Source organism: Falco cherrug, chromosome 7 (assembly GCF_023634085.1).
Source record: "Falco cherrug isolate bFalChe1 chromosome 7, bFalChe1.pri, whole genome shotgun sequence".
Lineage (NCBI taxonomy): Eukaryota > Metazoa > Chordata > Aves > Falconiformes > Falconidae > Falco > Falco cherrug.
The window spans coordinates 1,505,401-1,528,353 of record NC_073703.1 but is presented as its reverse complement, the minus strand read 5'-3'; the positions used below and the strand labels follow the sequence as shown (position 1 = coordinate 1,528,353).

The following is a 22,953-nucleotide window of genomic DNA, read 5'->3' as shown; positions in this document are numbered from 1 at the left end:
GGTTTACAGTGACACCAAGATGATGTATTTTAATATCAGTTTTCCAACTCTGCTCCAGCACTTTAGCTCCCTCCATACCAAGACACAAAACCCCCAAAAGAGGCAAGGCTCTCCGTTTTCCTGTGCAGAAAGTGCATCTCTCTTGGCTGTATCTTGCAGACACTTTCTGTTACACTTGAGAAAAATAAAATTAAGCTCCCTTTATAATTTCCATGTATTTCACACTGTGCCATAAATGTCAGAACTAAGGCAGAAGATAAAGGAGCTCACATTCCAAAATAATTTCTGGTTGTCTTTGAATTTCTTAACATTATAACCAGATGTGGCGTATTTAGTTAATTAAACAATGCAAGACAAACAATAAGAGTAGGGAAGACACCAAAGGCTCCACTTATTCCCTCTGTGCGGACTTTGTAAAGCTCTGCTCCAGTGTGCTCAAACCTAAAGCCTCTTTTTCTCCCCCCCCCCCCCCCCCCCCCCTTTTTTTTTAAATCTTTCTGTTTTCTTTTTCCTGTTTGAGACACATGAATTTTATACTTAATGTAAATCATCCTTTGCCCTCACAGCCAAACAAAACCTCACTACTCCCCAGCTGGGAGGAAAAACGTGCGCAGAATTTAGTTCATATGACTGACTAAAACACTGAACTGCTTAAAATCATACAGAAGAGTCACAACACAAAAAAATCAGGACGGGAACACCGCCACTAGCACCATAAAAAACAAAAAGGTTGTGGTTGGTTATTTTCTTTTGAACCTTTTCTGGAAATTCTCCAGATGTGCTGCCTATGAAAGTTACTTTCTATGAATGACATGATGCAGAAATCCATCATTATAATCGCGAGTGCAGTTAAGACTTCTTGCACTGATGCATGCGGTCTGAACTCAGAGGCTGACTAAACAAATATGAACCCTCTGACTTCCTCGCTTCCTGGAAAACAGCCTGTCAGCAGGACAGGATATGTGAATTGATCAGTGGCAGCAATATACTTAGAGATTTTCAGCTATTGGTAATAAACAATTTCTCTCTCCCATTAAGTTACACCAACAGAAAGCTAATGCCATTACCTACCTCTTGTAAACAAAGAGCAACTTAACTCTAATACTGAGTAATCAGTAGGTTCTAGATTTAAGTCCTGTGAGACAGCTGTCAAGGGGATGTGAAAAGTCAGGTATTCTCACTAAGAGCTTCCAGCAAAATTAAACCACCACTTTGTCTTGCAGGGAACTGACATGGCAAAATAACCCATAAAAGCTTGGCAATCAGAAATCCAGAGGCAACAGTCAGAGACACTAGGAGCTCTTTTATGTGCCAGCAAGGTAGGAGGCGTAAAGATTGTAACGCATAAAATTTTACAGGCATAAACATTTTCATTACTTTATTTGTAGAAACCACTGGTCTACACCTGTGTTTTAGCCAGCATTTGAATCACTTTGAAATATAACGTACGTTAGTACAAAAGACTGCCTATATGCTTTTGCAACCTCAATAAAAAGTCATGCACATATACTAAACCTTTCAAGAAATTTCCTAAAAGCTTGGAGATGAGGAGAAAACCACAAAATCATAGTAGCTCTGAAACATGATCAAAGCAGCATCCAGTGAACAAGTGGGGAAAACCAATCCAGTGAGAATGCCAGAAGGTTTACCCTGCCACCTAGCCAGCCACCTTCCACTGCTGCATTTTGCTGACAGTTTGCTGGGTTATGAGACCTAAATCATGTATAGCTTTACAGGTCAAAAAGCAGCATGTTGTATCACCAGTTCTTAATGAAGATCATGGTGCATTATTTACTTCCAAGGAAGAGAAAAGTTCAGGTGAAGAACTGGATAAAGAGAAATTGTTAAAAAAGAAACAGCCCTTTGCTTCCCAATGTCCTTCCAGCATTTTTGTATTCCAGTTGTCAAAGAAGGAAACAACTAGGCACACCCCATTACTGTAAATTGTACTAAAATTGAACATACTAAATTATCCTAGTTTAGTATTTAAGAGGTAAATAACTAGGCTTGAATGCTACAGTGGGCAGAGGGAGAAAAAAGCCATAGGAAGGTGTCTGCAGGCACAGGCTTAAACACACTAAATGGCCCTGCCTTCTGCGTTGCTCACTGCAAAAGGGCCTCACACACCAGTGTCAGTTTTTCTGTGCAGCTTCTTCAAAAAGGTATCTAAAGACATTACATTAATGTTTCCACTTACTATAAAATAGAAGACTACAGCTGGAGGCCCTTAGAGCTTTTGCAAACAGGATGAAAAGTCAAACAAAGTCACAAAAACAATCTCAATCCCTAAGGCACCAGATGACCTTGCATATCCTTCCTGACATTTAGTGCATCATGCTAACCTGTCACACTGAGCCAGCTGTGTGTCTGGTTCATTCTTTCTGGGCAAGGCAATATCTAATAAAGAGAGGGAAAACAGAGAAGCTTTTCAAGTGAACACAGCAGGACTGGTATCAAAAAGAGATGTCAAAGCTGGGTTTAGTGCTGCCAGGAAATACCATATCCACAACTGTATCTGCTAGCATTATCACATCAGCTTGAATACAATCAAAAGGCAGAACTGGAATATACTACCTCCCTAAAATATGCATCACCGCTGTATGGCTTGTGTGGCCTGCATACCTTTTAGTCCTCTGTGGGACTGATCACATAAGTTGCTAAGTATCTTTCTCACTGAATGACACAGGACAAGGGATACTTCACTGCGCTCTTTCTGTGAGGCACCCTGCACAATTCAGCAGGGGCTCCTATACGAGTTTATCTTATGTGTGTCCAATACTGCGTTCCATTTAGAGAAAAAGCACTTAGAACTGAGTGCAAGGTACGACTTACTGTAGTGTGAATTTGTTACAGGGTCACACAAGTCTGAATTCATCACGTTCTAGCACTTGCCATGGGACATCATCAGGCAATCCTCAGAATCCAATAGCTGCAATGTCCCTTGCTAGACACCCATATATGACAGCATGCAAACTTCTAAGAAACTAATCAAGAGTAAAGATTATTAATATAAAACTATCCTCCACTCCTTCCTCATATGCGTAAAACTGGAGAAAACAAGGAGCATCAGGCTACTTACTTTAAAACCAAGAAAAAAGATACTGTCTTTTAAGAAGGTAGTAATACAAGGAAACAGTTGAAAATTCACAAACAGAGCCAATCAGGTTGTCAGGACACTTGAAAAAGCGCGTAAGGGGCCAAGAAAACCAAGCACTTGTTTCAGGTAAATAAAGTAAACAGTTAGAAAGTTGAAACGTAACTGACTAGTCTGAATTCGTTCCATAAAACACAGGAGGCTGTGGCAGCAATTACCTGGCTGCAGAGTGCTCAGGAAAGCCTACATCCCAGCCCCGGCAAGCACTGTAATTTTGCCTCACAGTTCTCACTGCATGTTGCCTTTTGTACTTTTTACTTAGGTTCTCAAGTCAGGGTTTCTGCCTAGTTGTTCAGAGGTTTAGCCAAGTCCCTTTCCATCTCAGAGTCATCGTTTGAAAACCTGATATATTAATTCTTAAAGTATTTTGTAATAGTAATTAAAACATATTACTACTGCCTCAACAAAATCTCAGTTCAGCACTATTGCTCAAATCGTCATTAACTAATAGTGAGATACACAGATAAGAAGCAACAAACCAGACATTCTCCTCATTTAGGAGTCTGCTCTGCCAGACTCGCGAAACCTCACCCTCTGTCAGTGGTCTGTCCACCTTCTGATAAATTTGTATAAAGGCCCATTGTGGAGGAAAGCTTCTCATGTACTGCAGGCTTTTGGTATCCTTTCCAAAAGATTCCAGTGTTGCTCCTTCAGGGCCATTCTGCTCAGTAAATCACGGGACAAGTTGGCACATGGGGACGTCTTGCACTGAGACCTGTGGTGACCTTTTGCCCCAGCTCCCTAATTCTCTCCTACTGGAAGAGCAGCTGAGTTGTTTCTGAAGCTGCTTCTGAGCCACTACCACATTTTAGCATAAATCCATACTGATTTTGGTTTGCCATAGGAGGGTGGATTGTAAACTGCAGCTTGTCAAGAGCTGCTTCACAGAGCTGCCCATGCAGTGGGGACAGCAGTTACGGTTAGCGCTGTGGCAGAAGAGTACGATCACTGCAGATATGGGTGAACATGGTTGTTTAGAAAAGATTAAGCATGAGTCCTGTAAAAATAAATCCTGCCTCACTAATCTCAGAGCTTAAAGACAGTAAATATGTCAATAAAGGGAACCAGCAAATATAATACAGATAAATTTTTAAAAAGGCTCTGACAAGACTCCACTCCAAAGTTAAAACACTAAGTTGCTGCTGAGGGAAAGCTCTTTTATGGATTGAAAGATGGTTACAGATATGAAGCTAAGAGGGGCTTGACAGTCAATTTTCAAGACAGAGGAGAGGAAGCAGGAGATTCCCCAGGTATCAGTGCTGGGACTGGTTTTAACCAATTATCTTTTTCAGTGACCCAGACAAGGAAGCAATCAAAGACATCTTCAAGTTTGTCAATAATATTAAGGCCTTTGGGGTAGTCAAATGCTATTCTGATGTCAAGGAACTCCAGAAGGGCCTCACAAGAGTGCATGAGCGGGCAAAGAGGTGGCAGGTAAACTTCCACATCACCTGAATATACAGTAATACACTGAGGGATAAATAAATCCAAACAGTACTTATATGATGCGGGACCTCAGAGCTGCCAGTTACAATTCAGCAAAGAGATTTTGGAAATAGGGTTGACAGATCATTAGCTCAATATGCAACGGCAGTGAAAAAAGCCAACAGAATGTAGTACCTCACTGGGCAAGGAAGGTATTGAGAACAAGGCCTCTGCCTTATCATTCTGCTCTCTCATTCATCGTTCCCTGCTCCGTAAGAACTTGGTGGTACTGTGTGCAGCTCTGGCCTCTCTGAACCTCAAGCAGTTTAGCAAAGCTAGAGAAGGTTCTGAGAATGGTGACTAAAGTGATAAAGGGGATGATGAAGTAGTTGCCTCATGACGGGAGGCTAAAAAGGCTATGACTGTTTGGTCTAGGTAGGAGAAAACTAATAGTGGAGAAGAACGTGACAGATTTACCAGCTCTCTACAGTTCCTACGTAACAGCTGGATACTGGCAAGAGTGAAAAGGGCACGGACTATAACCAGCAGCCAGGCTCACAGGCTTGTCCTGGAAAGCACGTGCAGTTGCCACTGCTGGGGGCTGGGACAGACAGACTGCTGGGCACAGCCCCGACGTCCCCACTTCCACAGTGCGCCTCCTGCTCGCTCCGATACAGCTGCTCAGTTTTTCCTTTTAACTTGATCTAACTCTGCCTTCACGATAAGAAATTCAGGACGCCTTCTTTGAACTGTCTGCACTGCATGTATGACAGAATTACTTAGGAAAAGTAAGTAGGAAGGCAGCAAGTGTGTGCGCCTGTGCATACAGTATCAACATGGCTTGTTTGGGTGCTCCCAATTTCAAGCCAGCTAGTACGTGGGCTGTTGACTTACGCTGAGGTGGTTGAGAATCAAAAGGCATCATCATCTTGGGCCTCATCCCCCTTCTTCCTGCCAGGGTGGACATGCTATCCTCCGACTCATGCCCTGAAGGAAAAATACTGAAGGTTATTCACTACTGCAGCAAGCCTTGTGTGATACCATACCAGACTATTTCAGTCCTCAGTATTTCTGGGCTGTCCTGTTTGTAAGCAGTTCTGTGACTCGTAACTGATAAAACTAGCACTCTCATCCCTCACTAGAAGGCAGAAAAGACAGTTAGGGTAAAGATTATCAGGCACTGTAGAAACTCTTCCAGACCATCATGCAAAGACACACCTCTGGCAGTGCAGCTCTGGGCAGTGAGGGGCAGGCACGAAGAGTCACACGTGTGGGTCAGACATGCTGGACTAACGAGTTACCCACTCGCCAAATGAAAACTCACCCACACCAAAACCTGACTGTGTCTGTCCGCTGAAAGAATGTCATAAACATCTCTCAGCGGTTTCATGTGAAACACTTGTTGATCTTCTGATTACTAATCAGTATTTACCCAAGGGAAACGCATGCCTTAACTCCTGGGCACTCAATTTTCTCACTAAAACGTGTGATCCAGCCTTTTCAGAGAATCTTACAAACTAGGCACAAACCCCAATTCATTACTTGGAAAACAAGAACAAAAAAAGGTTAAGGGTAACTAAATAAAAGGTCAATAAAGCAATTTCACCAGAGTAAAATGCATTTGGTTTTAAACATCACAGTCAAAGTACTCGTTGATAGCTCACCTCTGTAGGAATTGCGCCTTTGATGGATATTGCTGTCCATGGAATTATCAACAGGGGTGATGTCTTGGGAGTTGCGAGGGATTGGGGTATCTGTCATGATTGGGTTGGGATCTGGAGATTTATCAATGGGTTTTAGCTCCAGTCTTTCATGATGGATCCACAGGTCAGGAGGCTTGACGTCTTTCGAGTTTCCTTTGTACTTATGGGACCCGTTCACTGATTTGCAGGCAGCTCGTTTCCTTGGGAAGGAAAACAAATGAAATGCTCTTAGATGTAGGCTTCCTTTCACTTGTTGAAGGAGGCAAATTTTCACTGAGATTTCCTTCAGATCTTGTATCCAGCTGAGCAAAAGCTACCCACTGGGCAGGAAGCTTTGAATTTTACATATAAGCACATCTGACATCTCAAAGCATATTCTGCAATTCTGACGCCATGAAATTTGTCTCAAATGCTACCACATGCTGTAGAACTGTGCTCTACAGTCTAGGCTTTCATTAACAAAAATTAAGTTTTCAGTACTTACGGTTATTAAGAGAATATTCTAAACATGAAGTGTACATACATCGTGCTGTGCCCTTACTCCAGGGCTTACAAACAGCCGCAAACAATAGCTGTAGGAGGAGTGTACAAATAGCCACTTATCCCCATAGGATGGTTAACTCTACAGATTAATGACATGAGCATTCATTTTCCCACCGCTCAGGTCAGACACATCTGATGATGGGCTTTTTCATCACTGCTGAACAGCAGCAGCCCGATTTTAAGGCAGACATTTGACATGACGGAATTTTGGAAAAGTAAACCGCAGAGTTCCGACACTGCCCTCCACACGTGCTCCAAGCTTTGGACCCTGGCAATGACGGAGGAAGGTGTCCTTTCTAGGTGGCAAGTTTCCTAGAACCGGCTAAGATATGACTAAATATGATTTTGAAAATACCAACGAACAGAACAGAGCTGTCTGATGTCGGTGATTCACAGCCAGACGTGCCCCCGGCATCCTGCCTGGAGCACTGTAGCTGAACCAGCACAACAGATCAGGTTATTCACTGGCTGTGGGTTGCTGCATGTAAGAGGTGGCATTTAGAAACTGGGAAAACAAAGGCAAGATTTCACAGGCTTATTTCTGCTCTTTGAAAATAAAATGTATCTCTTGGGTGCAGGCCCATGTATTTTGCCCTCTCCCAAGCACACCCCCAGCTGCTAGACCATATATCCTTGCTTGCCTCTCCTGAAGGACTTGCATTTTTACAGGATGGTTCAGCTTCAGCAAAACAAGTGCAAATTATCTTCTACGCCTGACTTTTAATAACTTTCTTAAAACTCTGTTTTGCATAACAGAGTCTTTTCAAATGTTAAAAAAAAGCTTTCAGCTCTGTTCAGTTCTTTCAAAGGACATGCAGGAACAACCTTCAGGAGCCTATAAATGGAAGCATGTAGTCTTAATTCAGATGGTCTAAATGAGGAAAGAATTCAGATACACACCTGTACTTTGAATTTTGGAGCACTTTTCTAAGGAGCCCAGCACCAGATTCAGATTCCACTCCAGTAATCTATCTAAAAATTGGATATTACCACGCACAGCTTGTAAACATACTCCACACAGTGAAGTACATGCTAAGAACAGAAGTGAGAATCTGCCTGAGCTGCTGAGCTCTCACAGCTCTAAACAGATGTATTGGCTCAGGTTTGGCAACAATTATTTAAACAATGAAAGGGGCAAGTGCAGGTATACATGAAAGCATTGCCACAGTTTGCCTGTAAACTCTGGACAGCTTGTAAACTCTGAAACACTGATTAAGAAAAACAGCACCTCATCACCACTGCAGGTAGGATCACGTAGCTGCACTGATGCATGTAGTCTTCTGAACACAGGAATCCAAACTGCATTACCCATCTGTTGTCAGGACGAGCATTTCTACAGCCCACAAGACTTAAAAGCAATAAACTTAAGCATCATAAAGAAAAGATTAAATCACAGAATTACACGAGAAAGGTAGGACAGGGCAAAGTGCCACCTGGACATCTTACTTTTTTTGGTGAGAAGTTGTACGACGAGTGCAGAAGACGGCGACTATCACCACTATCACAACGGTGATCACTCCAACAGACACTATGATTACAAGCAGCATGTTGCTGTCCAAGGGAGAAGTAGGACTTCCATGGGGACTGTTACTGCCTGTTGGAGATGGAAGAAAGGGGTTATTTATTATACAGAAAAAAACCCACCTAAAGCAAGCAGTGCCCATCAAAGGCTTCTAAAATCACTCCGATTAGCAGAATGAGAAAGATATTTGTCTGCTAGGACTTCAAGTGAAGTGCTTGCTTATGTTCTTGTCATTTGCTAACTGTGTTTCTGTACAACTACTAAATCTATAAAACGCTTTATAGATCCATTTCCAACTAACGGTCTATGAAAATGTATGTTCATCCTACTCAAATAGTTATCATAAAAAAAAGTTCAATAGTTTAGACTCTAAGGGGAGTTAACTTGGGACTTTGCTACAACTTTAGTACCACGGGCACTCCCTTGGACCCAATAATCACACGGGTCAGCATCAGTATTCTGTAGTGGTCACTCTCCTTCAAAAGAAACACACTTGCTGTAACACTAATGAGTGTTACCTTAGGGAAAGGCTTCCAGAATGCACAGTGCTAATAAGGAGGAGTTAGGATGATTTTTTTTTCCTTCCTAATATGTTCTTATGAATTAATTTTACACTTGTGCACTATAGCAGCCATTTAAACTGGGAACAAGATCTGCTTATCAAGACTGAAATGCAAATGCACACATTGATTATTTTTTCCATATACCCCACACAGCAGGCAAGAACGCTGTGACAGAAGTATGATACTATTTCTTGAGTGGAAAGAACTATCATCATGAAGAGAAAAGGTCACTGGAACAGATGTAATTGGTATTTTCAGTCGGATACAGCATCACTCTGTGAAACACCAAACGACTTTGCATTTAAATTGAAAAGCTTTGTAACACCACTTACCACCGAGAGGCGGTTTGTAATCCGGCCCTATGTCCACTGGGCGGCTGCCTTTCCCTGCAGATCCTGAAGCTGGAAAGGTCGTATATGTGGTAATTTTACATACATATATATACACACATAAACACACACTTTAGCATTTCTAAGGTAGCTCTTTTAGAATTTCTCTGACCCACTGTGTGCATTTTCCCCCTCCTTGTCTCTCCCCTACATCTATTTGGCTTTGAACAGCAACTGTGTATCTCCAAGAAGAGAACAACTTCTTCAAAAGACCTATTTAATAATTAGTTTATTGTGTTAGTATTTTCCTAAGTAAGCTTAGGAGCCTCTACTAGTATTAATTTTAAAAAAATACAATAAAAATTATTTGCAGTAATGCACAGATATATATTGAAGAAAATGGCTTTGCCACACTTGTACAGACAGTTAATCACCTTGAAACAGTGATTATACAGGTTTTTTTCCCTTCATACCTAATCACAGTAGGTGTGGAAGGCTAGAAGTGAAGGATCAAAAGCAGAGTAGACACCATACTAAGTCCCTGCCTATCCATAAAAAACTTGCTTTCAGCTTCTCCCTGTTCTTTTTCCATTTGTTTCACCTTCGCCGGAAGTGACATTGAAGTATTGCAAAAAACTTTTTGGTGAAACCTGGGATTCATTAGTTTCAAAGCTTTATAGGCTGACAATGGAAGTTAACGTATCTGTACCCCAGTCATCACCAACTGAGGCCAATGACACAGCCCTCCTGAACCTGGGCTGCTCCAGGGGGCTCCTAGGTGCTGAATGCCAGAGCCAACACCAGCTGCAATGCTGTCCTCCTTCCACTTAAAAAGTATTTCCCCTTGCATAATTCAGGTCTAATTTAGATTACTTGCTGCCAGAGCAAGACACATGAAGTCACAAGTTCACCTCTAATGTTAAGACCTCTCCTGAGTTAGCAGAATGCTTCCTGCAGATAAAGATACACAAAATCCTCGTTCTTTCACTTCTGTATTTTCATTAAAATGCACTAGTGCAATATGACCATGAATGATAAAAATACTATAGTAGGGGAAACATAAAGCAAGATGCAAAGAACATCCCTATTGGTACCCAAAATACTCCGCACATTTTTACCCGTTACGCACAAAAAGCCAAAACCACAAAAATCAGAAGTCTGCAAGTTCGGCAGTTTCACCGTCGGGAGAAGGATTTTCTCAGTTAAAAATCTACTCTAATCAAGAGGTAGTAAGCGTTAAAGGATGTGTAACAAATGGAAATTGTGAACTTGAAGTCAAAGTCTGTAAATTAATCACTGTGAAATAAAGACAACTGGTAAACCCAGCAGAAGTTTCCAGCAAAACTACTGATTTATGCCCCAAAAAGAAAATAAGAAGGAACGTTACATGTAATCAGTGAGGATTTAGATGCAGTCTGAAATTGCAGGAAAGATGTATTGCAGGACAAATCTATAATGAAAAAGACACACTGCCCCTGCAAGTCTAGAAAGGACACTGCAATCAGTGAAAACGTGTCCTTTTCTGGAAATACTGGACTACTAACTTTGCAGCCGCCATGAAATAATTTAACAGAATTTTAAACAGCTTGTATTTGATACATTTGTATCTGCATGACCAGATAACTTGCACTGGAAATATGTGAAAAAAAAACCAACCCAACCCGAGATGAATTGTCTGAATCACTGAATGTAGTGCAGAAGATGCACTGAAGCACCAGAGAAGCTGGGGGTGGTGGTGGTGGTTGTGGGAATAAAGGTGACTGACAGTATTTTAAAAGGACAACTAGACACCCTACACATTGTTAGTGCAGCAGCTGCAGCCTTAACATAGGCAGGATCACGGAAAAGGCGACAGACAGGCGATGGTGGCATACTTAATGCCCACCTTTCTGTTTTATTGAAAACAGGTATTTTCAAACAAACTAAATGTCAGACTATAAATTTGGTTGGCAACAGTCAGACATACTGAATTTAGACTTCCATAACACATTTTACCAAGTACTTTACAATGCTTTGTTAAAAATAACATCATAAAAAAAGCAATGTGGCACATATTAACAAGATTAACAACAAATTAACTTATAAGAATGAGAATTATAGTTGCCGAATCATTATTCACAAGGCATATTTCTAATGAGTTCTGCAAAGACTTGTGCTTGGCCAAGTGTAATTCAATATCCTTAATAACACCATGAATGAAAATTAAAATAATTGCTACTGAAGGTAGCAGGTGACATAAAATAATGGTGTAGATAAGATATACAAAATCACCTGCGCAGACCGACGGGGTCATGTGGTACATGTGAGCGTAATGCAGTGGTTTGCGGGGTGTGTGCGCTCCCTGAATGATGTATATACTCACACTGCCAACTGCAGATTTTATATACCCCCCCATACGTGTGTGGGTAAGTGACAAAGAGTATAAATCACATTTAGATGACAAAAAACATGGGAAGGCAGTGACACGGAGGAAGCAGTATTCTGGCAAGCTGCTCTAGAGGACGTAGCCATCCTTGGGAATAACTACCTACGCACGACCCCCACAGCGCGCGGCAGCTCAGGGACACCTGATACTGGCACTGACTGCGGTGACAGTGTCTGTACATTTCCAAAAATGCAAAGGTAACTAACTACAAGATGCAAAGTCCAGTTTTCAAAATAGTGTAATTTAGATACTTAACCAAGACGCTTCTCAGTATCTAATTCCTGAAACCAGGGATCAACAGTTCAGGCTCTAAACCCCGGGGAGTTCCTCTCTGAGGCAGTGCCTCGGGCTGACCCTCCGCTGCCGTTTATGCGGCCGTAAGGACTGTCCCTCACTGCCCCCCTTGGAAGCAGCGAGTCGTCCCCTCCGGAGCACACACCTTGCTTCTACCCCGCATGCTCTGAACAAGCACACACACGTGCTGCACCAGCTGTATAGACACTGGCCTGTTTTCCAGGATCTCATAAAGTTTGTTGTTGAGGTTTCCTGTTTCCTTCCATACGAAGGAACAGTTTAAGGTAACGTTTACTTGAAATTGTTATTTTATTGTTGAATTGTTTTTAGCTTGTCGGTCCCCATGTTACCCATTAGGTGTCTGCAGCCAGACCACACATTCTGTGTCACTTCAGGACAGTTTCACCGGGGTCAGACACCTCAACCTCTGCTTCTGTACTCGGCTGGTGCAGCTCCCTGAGGCCTGACAGCGACGGCCACTAACTTCTCATCCAAGCTCTGTGCTGTGGAAGTGTGTGGAAGAACGCTACAGTGTGCTTAATACAGAAGAAAAACATTAAATTGGGGGTCAGAACCAACCAGACAGAACCACCAAGGCCCGCTGCCCCTGTAGCTCTGTTCCTTCCCCGTGCCAAACAACTTGCCCACCATTTCCTGAAAGACGGCCTGCAGCTCAGGGACAGTCACAGCGGGCTGTCCTGCTCTTCTTCCTCTGCTCCCCTTCTACATTTAACGTACTGCCATGATTTTATGATCTCCGAGTGTTCTTATAGGAATTCTGAAACAAAACTCTCAGCTTTTATGATTTATAAATTATATAATTTGGTAAAAATTAATCAAATTGTTACTGGAAGAATGTGTTACTTTAGGGTGATAAGAACGGATGAGAAGATTTAGTTTTCTGCTGAAATGAGGTCAGAATAGTGCAGAACAGAAACCAGCAACTTTTACATTGCACCTGTTAATCTCCCCCTATTCCCTTCCACTTGCAGTTGAGCGCTGATGATGACACGTGAGCATCTGCTTACCCACAGACATCTCAGCTAGCATCTCTGTTACACAAGTCTGGATATGAATTTACTCCAGAGCCATCTATACCAGCATTATTTGGTACACAGAAGGTAAAAGCATATTTAATAAATTACTTCTAAGTAACAAGTTGAAAAGCAACCCCCCACCCCCCTCATTCTCAACCCCTTTAGGATCTATTTAATTGTATGTCTAAGCTGCTTGCCAATGTCCTTTTAAACTCATCCCTTTAGATTAATTCTTTCCCTTTTTATTGGGCTTGTAGGTTATTTGGAAGAAAGCAAAAATAGCCCTGGGACATCCACCTTATAATTCAATGTAGTAGACTCAAAGCTATCATTTTTCAAGCTAGTGTTTTAAAACCTTAAGGCTTTTAGTAGCTATTGCTGTGCTCTTCAGGAGTGTCTGGAGTCTAAATGAGCTGACGAGCAGAATCTCTCTTGCAAAAAAGCTATCTAGAGCAGGCATACTTCCCTTTATTATGAAAATAATTACCCTTTATTATGAAAATAATTATAGATGTAGAGCTCACAAAATGGTAACTGTTTGATCTTCCACCTCTATGTACTGAGATCTTGGATCAGTGGTCAGAGCCTGGCTGGAGTATCAATTAATCCAAACTCGTTCTGACAGAATGATTCAGCTCTGGCACAACCCGCTTGTCCCTTCATGCGACATCTGACTACAGAGATCACTTTATATTCCTAACACCCAAACCACAAATAGGGCTTCCAGTTCTTCCACTATTAAAAGCACAAGAAGAACCCACTCATTTACAGTTAGAGCAGCAGATACTGTTTCATTTAGGAAATGCAACAGCACATGGACAGGAAAAACAAAATGTGTGAAGGATGGAATAAAAGAGAAAGCATGGCTATTAATTTACCTTGATCATTAGGCATTTTATCTGAGGATTCAGCTAGCGAGACAAGCAAAGGGAAGGAAAAAACAAGAGAAAGATCACAAGGATTGAAGGAGTGAGAGACGGAATTTTAAGTTGCACATAGCGTAAGCAGACTAGCTAGAGCTCTCATTTCTAACCACCAATACTCACATGGAAAAAGTAACGTTAAAAACAGCTGCTCATAAATTTTTGTTTTTCACCACTCCTTACAGTACTTTTTTCCAGGCTATCATGCATTTGTGCTATTTCACTAGTTCCCCACCACTAAGCAGTTCTTTATATTTAAGAGCCTGTTGTGTCACAGTAGTTCCCATTATATCATCCAAGTCGCTGGCAAGCAGCTGTGCCGCTGGCTACCACCTCCAGAGCCTGCTGCCTGCTGCTGTTTCATCACGAGCAGCCGCGATGCACAAGACCCTGAATCTTAAAGCAACTAAAACCTGGTTTTCTAAAAAGCACATTTAGGACCCGGACCCACAGCATTAATAACTAGATGACCCGAGTGCCCACCACTAACTTTGAAACAACACAATTAATCAAACAGCTGAGCAACGTCTGTGTATGTATTAATATATATAACACAAGAGCAACCCAACAGAAAATTTTGTTCTAGTCAGACTCCACTGTCTTCTTGTCTTTTCCAGTTTAAATGTAATATTCACGCTACTGGTACCTTATCCTTGCAGGGGCTGCATTAAGAAAACAAGAGGAAGACATTTAGATACACGTGCTAGTTCACCTTTTGGGGTTCTGAACTGGACCGCCTCAGACATGGGCCCCATGCCCTTCGAGTTGCGGGCCTGAATTTTGAAATAATATGGTGTATCAAGGGTTAGTTCTTGTATTTGATGGGTCAGTCTGTTTCCCACGACGGGCTCAATAACCCAGTCATGTATTTCAGCATTCACATCCGTACTGTAGTAAATGATGTATCCTGTCCAAAGGAAAAAGCAAAAGAACTTCATACATAAAAGAACAGGATAGTCATAAGATCTCACAGAAAATGTTCTATTGACTTTTAATGACATTTACACAGTTAAATGACTATGGCTTTTCTGAAAGTGTATTTTTTCTCTTTCAAAGACTAATTATTCAATTATTCAATTGCATTAAATTATTAGGCAGCCTTCCCATCTTAAATTTTAAGCTGATCAAAAGTGGATGTTAAGAGGAAAAAAGCAATTTAAAATATCAACATTATTTCCGACCACCATTCACTGAGTATGAAGAAACTCCTCATTTCCATCTCGTTACTGTTCACAGTCCAAATAATATAAAATAACATAAAGCTGTTATCAAAGCGTTGTCAAAGTATTAACATTTATAGAAAATAGATAACATTAAAACAACAGAACACTCCCATGCACAGCTAAAGAACATGTTCAGTAGTTTGTAATTATTTTATATTTTTCAGTTTATTAACAAAGATGACAATAATCTGAAGAGAACTGAAGTTATCTTGCACGTAATAGAAAAAAAGGCATGGGAAGAGTTTATGTTCTGTTACTAAAATATACTGCAATTACAAACCAATATGGAGTAAAAGCTTTATAACTTTTTTATATAAGAAACACAGAGCCCCAGCATGAAGTAAATACTTGTACCAAAGTAAAGCCCTGTACAGGGCTGGGTCATCAGCTGGTTCATGCACAAATTGCTTCTTCCCTTGTCCCACGGACCACCAGCCTGGGGGTAACAGTAAGGAAGGGGAGATGTTCCCCAGAGTGATTTCTACTTCCTTATAGCAATTGAAAATATTGCTGGTACCCCATATTCACAGAATTCACAGTAACCAGTACGGCACGGAGGGTGATGCTTGACAGGCCAATGCTTAATTTCTTCCCTTGATGGCACAGTTAACTGCTGGGGAGGAGACTGAATAATTTGCCACTTGTACAGGTCACAAAGCAACAGTATATATATGGTGACAGCTGAAAGCACTATATATAGTCTAGTGGCACAAGACTACTGTGTTAACTTACGACTGTACTAATTAGTCAGCAACTGTAATGATACACAAGCATCTGGAACCCAGACTAGCACGGCTCAGTACTCCGTATCCCTCCTGTGCTCTCAAAAGATTAGGGCTGAAAAGCCGAGTACTCCACAGACACGCCAGCCAGTGCATGGAATTACATCATCACTTTTTACTGCATGACTTAATACACAGAATGAACTGAGCCAAGTTAATGAGTAATTACTGGAGGATGAAGCTGCCCCTCCGGTGGGCAGGGGCTGGCCCAGCAGACAGCACTCGGCTGTGTGAGCTGCCCCTTCCCGGGCACGGGGCCGGCAGGAGAGGAGCCGCCAGGAGAGCGTGTGGCATCTCCCAGCACCTCACTGGGCACAGGCTGCTGGAGGGGGGCTCTGTGTAAAGGCCTCAGTGACAGGACAAAGGGGAACGACTCTAAGCTGGAAGAGGGTACATTTCGATTTATTAGGAGGAAATCCTTCCCCGTGCGGGCGGCGAGGCGCTGGCACAGGCTGCCCGGAGAGGCTGTGGGTGCCCCATCCCTGGCAGTGCCCAAGGCCAGGCTGGACGGGGCTGGGGGCAGCCTGGGCTGGGGGGGGTGTCCCTGCCCCTGGCACGGGTGGGACTGGGTGATCATTACGGTCCCCGACGACCCAAACCCTTCTGTGGTTCCTATGACACTGAACCTAACATGTTAGACTCAGACTTACCACAGAATGATTTATTTTATTTTATCTTTTAGCTGTTAACTGCTACATATGCAAAAGCTAATAAATACTATGTGTATTTACATTCAACATGTGTGAATGAATGTAAGATCCTCCTTCACACTTTAGACACTGCAAGGAGATTTTTTTTTTTTACCTGGAAAATTGAACATGTGCGATGATTTTGCTAACCACATTGTGTAAATGCCGATCTCATTGTACACTGTCTCCCCTTCTCATGGATACACCCAATTTAAGAGGACAGGCTTCTCTTTTCAGGAGCAGATATAACCTGGGCATACTCGTGCCTGTCTGAACGCCCCCCCTGACTGCTAGCAACCATGTCCTTTCACCTGCAGTTAAGATAAAGGCTCTTGTTTCTCCAGTCAAACCTTCTTTCCCACATAGAGGAAACATCTTGCTGATAATAAACTAATACAGAATTGGCTTTATAGTCAATATAAAAAAACATACAACATACAAAGAGCTGTGTGCATGCAGAGGCACACGTTCTGGTGCAGAGCAGGCTGTCCATGGCACCCTTACAGCCCCACCTCTGCGCCACACCTGGCACCCACCCACCCCTGCTGCCCTCCCTTCAGCACCCACAGCAGACAAAGACCTGGTGGAGCCTCTGGGCTGCGTGCTTAGCGCCTCTTTGCCTTGCAGGGGTCTTTCTTATGGCTTACTTAAAAGTTGACTGTAATTACTGAAGGTTAAGAGTCTGCACTATTCTGCCTTTTCAGAGGGATCTCAGTTTTATCTCCTGTCTGAAGCTGGCCGCAGCACTGCCTAGTCAGACGCCAGCTGGAGGTTTGATTCTGCACCATAGTTAATTCTGAGAACAAAAGCAGAATCGAACACTGCAAACTACACCCCAATAAAATCTGCTTTAAGCTTAAAGCTTGGTGTGAAAAAAGGAAAATTTAAGAGAATTATTTCAGAAAACCTTTAGAAATGGGCATCCATACAGAAATTATAGAAGGGACACAGTAGTTACTATTTGATGTAAAATGATTTATCCAACTTGGAAGTGATGCAATTACAAAGGCAAATAACAGTTTACTCCTAATGGTTATGTCAGGGGACTTAATAAACTGACTTTAAGTCTGTTCTGTGCCACAAAACTGACACAAAGATGACAAAGGGCACTGGGATGAACCCTTCTAAATAAAATACTGATGGGCCAGAGGCATTACAGACCTATTTCTGGAGGCATGCTATTAAAATAGCACAAGCTGATGAAGGCAAAGGTTATTGAGATATTTAAACTTTCAATTATATTTCTGGTTAGACTCCAATTTCACACTGCAGTTAGTTTGTATCTTACTACATTTTTACTAGGTACAGAAGTAAATAATTAATCTGGGCTACTAAAAAGATTGACAAAGAAGATAACAGACCTCTTGGCTAGCTCTAGGCTAAATGAAGCATGGAACACATTCACATAGTTATGCAGATTATATTCTGTTGTTAACCAGCCATCTTATATCTGCCTTTATTGCTCATGCAAACTGCACCTGTAATTTTGCCATTGGCTTCGGATGGAGGCTGCCAGTTAACAATTATTGTCCGAGGTTTTCCCTCCTTGCTCACCACAGTCACGTCTTTGGGAGGAGAAGTGGGAACTGCAAACAAACAAAAAACAGACTATCAGGAACAGGTCGCCCTGTTTCAGTGCACGTACAAGTAACCTCAGCACATTTGCTCTATTTGTTGTACCGCTGAAAAAGAGCATGTACAGTAACAAAACCGCTGAATATTCGATCTTCAAAGAAATCCGCCACCCCAGTGGTAGTGGTCTTACTGATTTACTTCATTCAACTGGTAAATGCCATCTGGTGTGCAGCATCTCCTTTCCATGAGGAGTTACCTGTTTCTAAAGCACTTCTGGCACCAGGTGCTGTGGTTCATGACTGAACGAGCCCACCTGTCTCCAAAACCACGGCATCTTTGTACAGCTCTTACAGCGGGGGTCAATGCCTTCTAACCTCTTCAGTCATCATAAAGATGACATGAACTTGTGAAATAAACACATTCTATATGCACAGGCATGTGAAATGTCTCTGCATTTTCAGGTTTATGGTGGGACTGAGACCTGGTAATGCCAATTAGCCATTTAAATCCAAGTTAGCAAAGTAAATCTTCCAGAGATTTCGAATCATAACCCATAGTTGCCGATTTACTTTACTAGAAGAATTATTTGTAATTTGCAAGGAAATCTGCACCACAGAAGCATTTGAAATCCAGAAACAGTTGCTGAACACAATTTTCCAGCCTTTTTCCTTGGGTTGCCAGAAGGCAAGAAAGGAGGAGAGAAAAAGAAAGGAGCAGAGAACACTTCCTTCTCCCATCAGCCTCCTCCTGGCCTAAAATTCAGGAAATGGCATAATTCGCTCCAGTGAAGGCCTGAAATCTGAGACCTCACTCCCGAGAACTAAAATAGCCAGCTGGGGCTTAGATTAATGGCTTTCAAATGCACAGAGCCAGCGTCTCCGAAGGTGCGTTAACCAGCCACAGCTTGCAATGCCACATTATGAAAAACATGAGACTTCTAATTAGGTAACTTTTAGCAAAGTAAATCCGCCTTGGATATTTAATACTATAATAGTAACATTTAGTGCTTTCTACATTTAAAGAGCTTTATGTATATTACCTATTAGAAATTAATCTGTACATCCTCCGAGATGGCTACCTATTAACCCTGGGCAGAATAGCTGGAAACCAGGGAAAGCAAAAGCTCAAAAGTTACTGGAACTGTTATCCCAAATACTCAAAAACAAGCTCAACAGAAACGTACAGATGTAAAGCACGATTCAAGGCCCTACAGCAAGCTTCAGAGAAAAAAAACAACCATTAAACCAGAACTAGCCCACAAGAAATTACTAATTCACAGACCAACACTGAACCCAGCATCCTGTATTTTTCTTCAGCATTAGCTGAGGAGCAAGTCCTATACAACGCTGCTACTCAAGAGTATTTGTAAATAATGAGTCGAACACTCAGGAATTTGGCGAGTAATATAAATCACAAGATCTGTTATGAGAAAATATATTTAGCCTTTTTTGTTCCTTTTCATTTGCTTCTTAGTTCCCAAGCTTTTAGGTCGTATCTGCAAATATTCTTTACAAGGAGCCTGACTAGAAATTTACTTTCTGTTTAAATGAAATGAGACCTCCTGTATCTCGCTCTTGCTCCTGTACTTTCTTGAGTTCCAAATTCTCTTTTAAGAATTTTATTTACGCAACTTTCACAGTCCCCACTTAGTGCAGAACTGTATGTGTGCCAGCAAAAATACCAAATTAAGTGTTTTAACGTGGGATGGGCAGAGTAATTGGGAAGGGAAAAGAGCCTTGGTCCAGACCTGTGCTGTCAGAAGGGTAGCTGGCTCCACATCATGGAATTCCCACCGAAAACTACAACAATGTTTTCAAAAGCAGCTGAAGCTCACTAAGGGTTTATGGGATTCAGAGTAAGCTTGGAGATTTCTGATTTTACTCTGGCTTTGCTTTTTCTTATGCCTCGTTATAGAATATTTGGATGATTTCACTAATTCTTTGCATGCTTTATTTTTCTGTTGCATTTTTATCTAGCATAAGAACTACGGGGTGATTTGGATAGGCTCTTTTTGGTCCTTACAGTTCATATAAAGGGAAACCTAAGCATAATAAGCAGTAAATTTAATTGCTCAAAAATCATTTAACACTGCAGGACAAAAAGAGCTAATGAGGGACAGGTCAGGGGGAAGAGAGGTTCTGAACCTCAAAGTTTCTCAGGGGGCTCAAGTTCCTCCCAGCAGCTACAAACACTTTTCTGTCCTGTATTCTGAGAGTGCATCCTTTCTACAGCACTGAGGACTGCAGTGGCAACTCCTGTGGAAGAACAAAAATTTAGGGCTAATTTGAATGTCTTAGTTTCCGCTAGGATTTTTTTTATTCATTTGCCTCACACACTTCCTCACTCTGTAATAATTATCATCATAATTATAGCAAAATTTAATTATTAATTGCTGAAGCATTTTCTTTGTATTTGCTATTAATGTACTCTTTCTGAGATGTTTCAGGCATACACTTCTTTATCCTCTCCTGTCCATGAGCCGTGGTACATTATTCATTACTTTTCTGTAATGTGATGTAAATTTTTCTGCATGCAATCATCCCTTTGAATTTTGAAGTATGTCGTTGTTTTTTAATCAGAATTTCTGACTAAACTATAAAGAAAAGAACCCCCCAGCAAGTATTCATCAGCATAAGCATTTTAAATACATGCTTTCCCTCCTCCAGAATTCTGACAGACTCTGCTTTATTAATCTTATCAGGAATGTTGGCCCTTCCAGAAAGCCACCAAGGAGTACCTAATTCAAAAGTTGTTCCATGTGCTGTCATACTCCAAGTACTTGATCTTCGACCTTTAGTCACCATCACGGAGAATTCATACAAGGTATTTGGTTTTAACCCAGTCACTAAATAGCTCAAAGTGGTTGCATTTGCAGTCTGAAAGAAAAACAAAGAGTCAGTAACTTCTGAACTGCAAACCATCAATCAGCTCTCAAACACCCGTGTCTCAGGTGTCTAATATATTTTAGCACTGCTACATTTTCACAACCACTGTCATTAATTCTGTAACATTTCTGCTCTGTCATGCAAATTCATTAATCAAGTATTAATGTGCAGTTGTTTTATCCTCAGCTAGAAGTTCTTTCTGCAATCAGCAAGACCATTTAGTAGTAATTATATTTTTTTTAAAAAAAGCAAGCAGTAATACAAGGTCCAAGGCACACCTGTTATGCAGCAGGCTAAATCACTTTATGGGGAGGGGTGGAGGTGGTTAATTTACAGCATCTCATTAAATGATCTGGCTAGGGGAAACAACGAAGCACAGCTAACAGTAACAGTCCTTCTTGAAATCTGTATCTGCCTTCCAAATTCTTGTTGGAGTTTTCAGTAAATTTTTAATATCCTTCAAAAAAAAAAAAACCAACTGAAGGTACAGGTGCTGAGACTTGAAGATAATGAAGCTTTACCAATATGTAGATTTTTTTCAGAACAAATGGTTACCTAGGATTGCACTCTGAAACTACATATGGCTTACAGTGGAATTTGTAACTCAGACATTTAGCTAGAATTTTCAACCTTTTGGTTAAAATATCTGGTATTTGTTATACATGACTTGAATGTGAACAGAAGGTACTGGAGGCCTATGAAAACCACAAGAAGGATGTGTCTACACATGCGTATATTCCCTGCCTTGACCTACAGCAATCTAGAGCACAGAATCGGTTCTGTCAGTATTTGATGGCCATACAGCAACCGTATACAACCACTGCCTTCAGAAAACAGCTATTTTCAGCTAATTACAAAGAAAATGCACATTTCTTGAAGACTTTATGAACAATACAGTTCAAATTTGCTGCAAAGGAACCCCCTTATTTCTGAAGTATCAGTGACATCTTTTTTTCTTACACCAGGTGAAAGTGCAGAAAACTGTTAGCCAAGTGATACTTAGACTTGTACAACATTTTTTGCTTGTTCACATATGTGCTTTGCCCATTAAGACATCACAGGGGTGGACAAACAACGAAGACATCATAAAGCTAATTAAAATAAAATCCTCTGTTAACTTTAAACCTTTACCTGACACAAACTCAGTGTAGTTTCAAAGTAAATGCGATTGTGGAAAAATAGTTCAAACATTTAAGTGTAAAGCAGGACAGTTCTTACACTAGTTCAGTGACAAAGCTCAACTGAGCACAACCTCCCTGTAATGACACATCCAAAGGAGAAATCCTCTCCTGGCATCTTGCATCACAAGCTGACTTACCCCTGGAAACGCACACCATTTCTTCCTCTCCAGAATACCTATAGAAATTCCTTAACAGCATTTAGGCAATTGATTCTGTTTATATCACTTTACAGTACTTCTTAGCTCCTAGCTGCAGTCGTACGTGACAGTCCTTTTCACAGGTTAAAGTTGTATTTTTCGTTTATGGCTTTGAAACTTGGTATCTTTTCATCTCACTGCACATTATATTGAATGGAAATGACACATGAAAGGCTAAACTGGAGTGTTAGACTTCACTACTTTCTTCATTTTTTAACACCACTTACTGTTTTTAAGATCACAGCATATCCCATGGTACTAAAACCTGCTCACCTACTAGAAATAAACTTCATAAATTTTACCCTGTAAAAATCTATTTGCCTTTTATACAGTCCTGAAAGATCTAAGTTAAGATTTAATATTTTAGCTTATGCTTGAGAGCACACTCATAAGTCACGGGTAGCCCGCGAGTAGGACAACTCTGCTCCACCAACAAAGATTCTTTGAGAAACGCTCTCTGATCTGCGTTAGTGGAACTACACTGTTCAAAGCACAGTGGAGTC

At 41.3% G+C, this 22,953-nt stretch overlaps 1 protein-coding gene across 10 annotated transcripts in view; it reads right to left on the bottom strand.

Annotated features, from left to right (window-relative positions):
• The window catches only part of NEO1 (neogenin 1), a 212,847-nt gene that overhangs the window by 7,045 nt on the left and 182,849 nt on the right, over nucleotides 1–22,953 (bottom strand). For 7 of the 10 annotated variants that reach the window (XM_055715632.1, XM_055715628.1, XM_055715636.1 and 4 more), the window contains exons 18-25: nucleotides 20,925–21,063; nucleotides 18,091–18,198; nucleotides 14,631–14,825; nucleotides 13,874–13,906; nucleotides 9,243–9,311; nucleotides 8,272–8,419; nucleotides 6,244–6,482; nucleotides 5,474–5,566 (exon numbers count right to left, since the gene is read on the bottom strand). In XM_055715632.1, the coding sequence (XP_055571607.1) occupies nucleotides 5,474–5,566; nucleotides 6,244–6,482; nucleotides 8,272–8,419; nucleotides 9,243–9,311; nucleotides 13,874–13,906; nucleotides 14,631–14,825; nucleotides 18,091–18,198; nucleotides 20,925–21,063 (1,024 nt within the window). The remainder of the gene's footprint in view (nucleotides 1–5,473; nucleotides 5,567–6,243; nucleotides 6,483–8,271; nucleotides 8,420–9,242; nucleotides 9,312–13,873; nucleotides 13,907–14,630; nucleotides 14,826–18,090; nucleotides 18,199–20,924; nucleotides 21,064–22,953) is intronic. The other 3 variants (XM_055715629.1, XM_055715633.1, XM_055715634.1) reach the window with 1 other exon arrangement.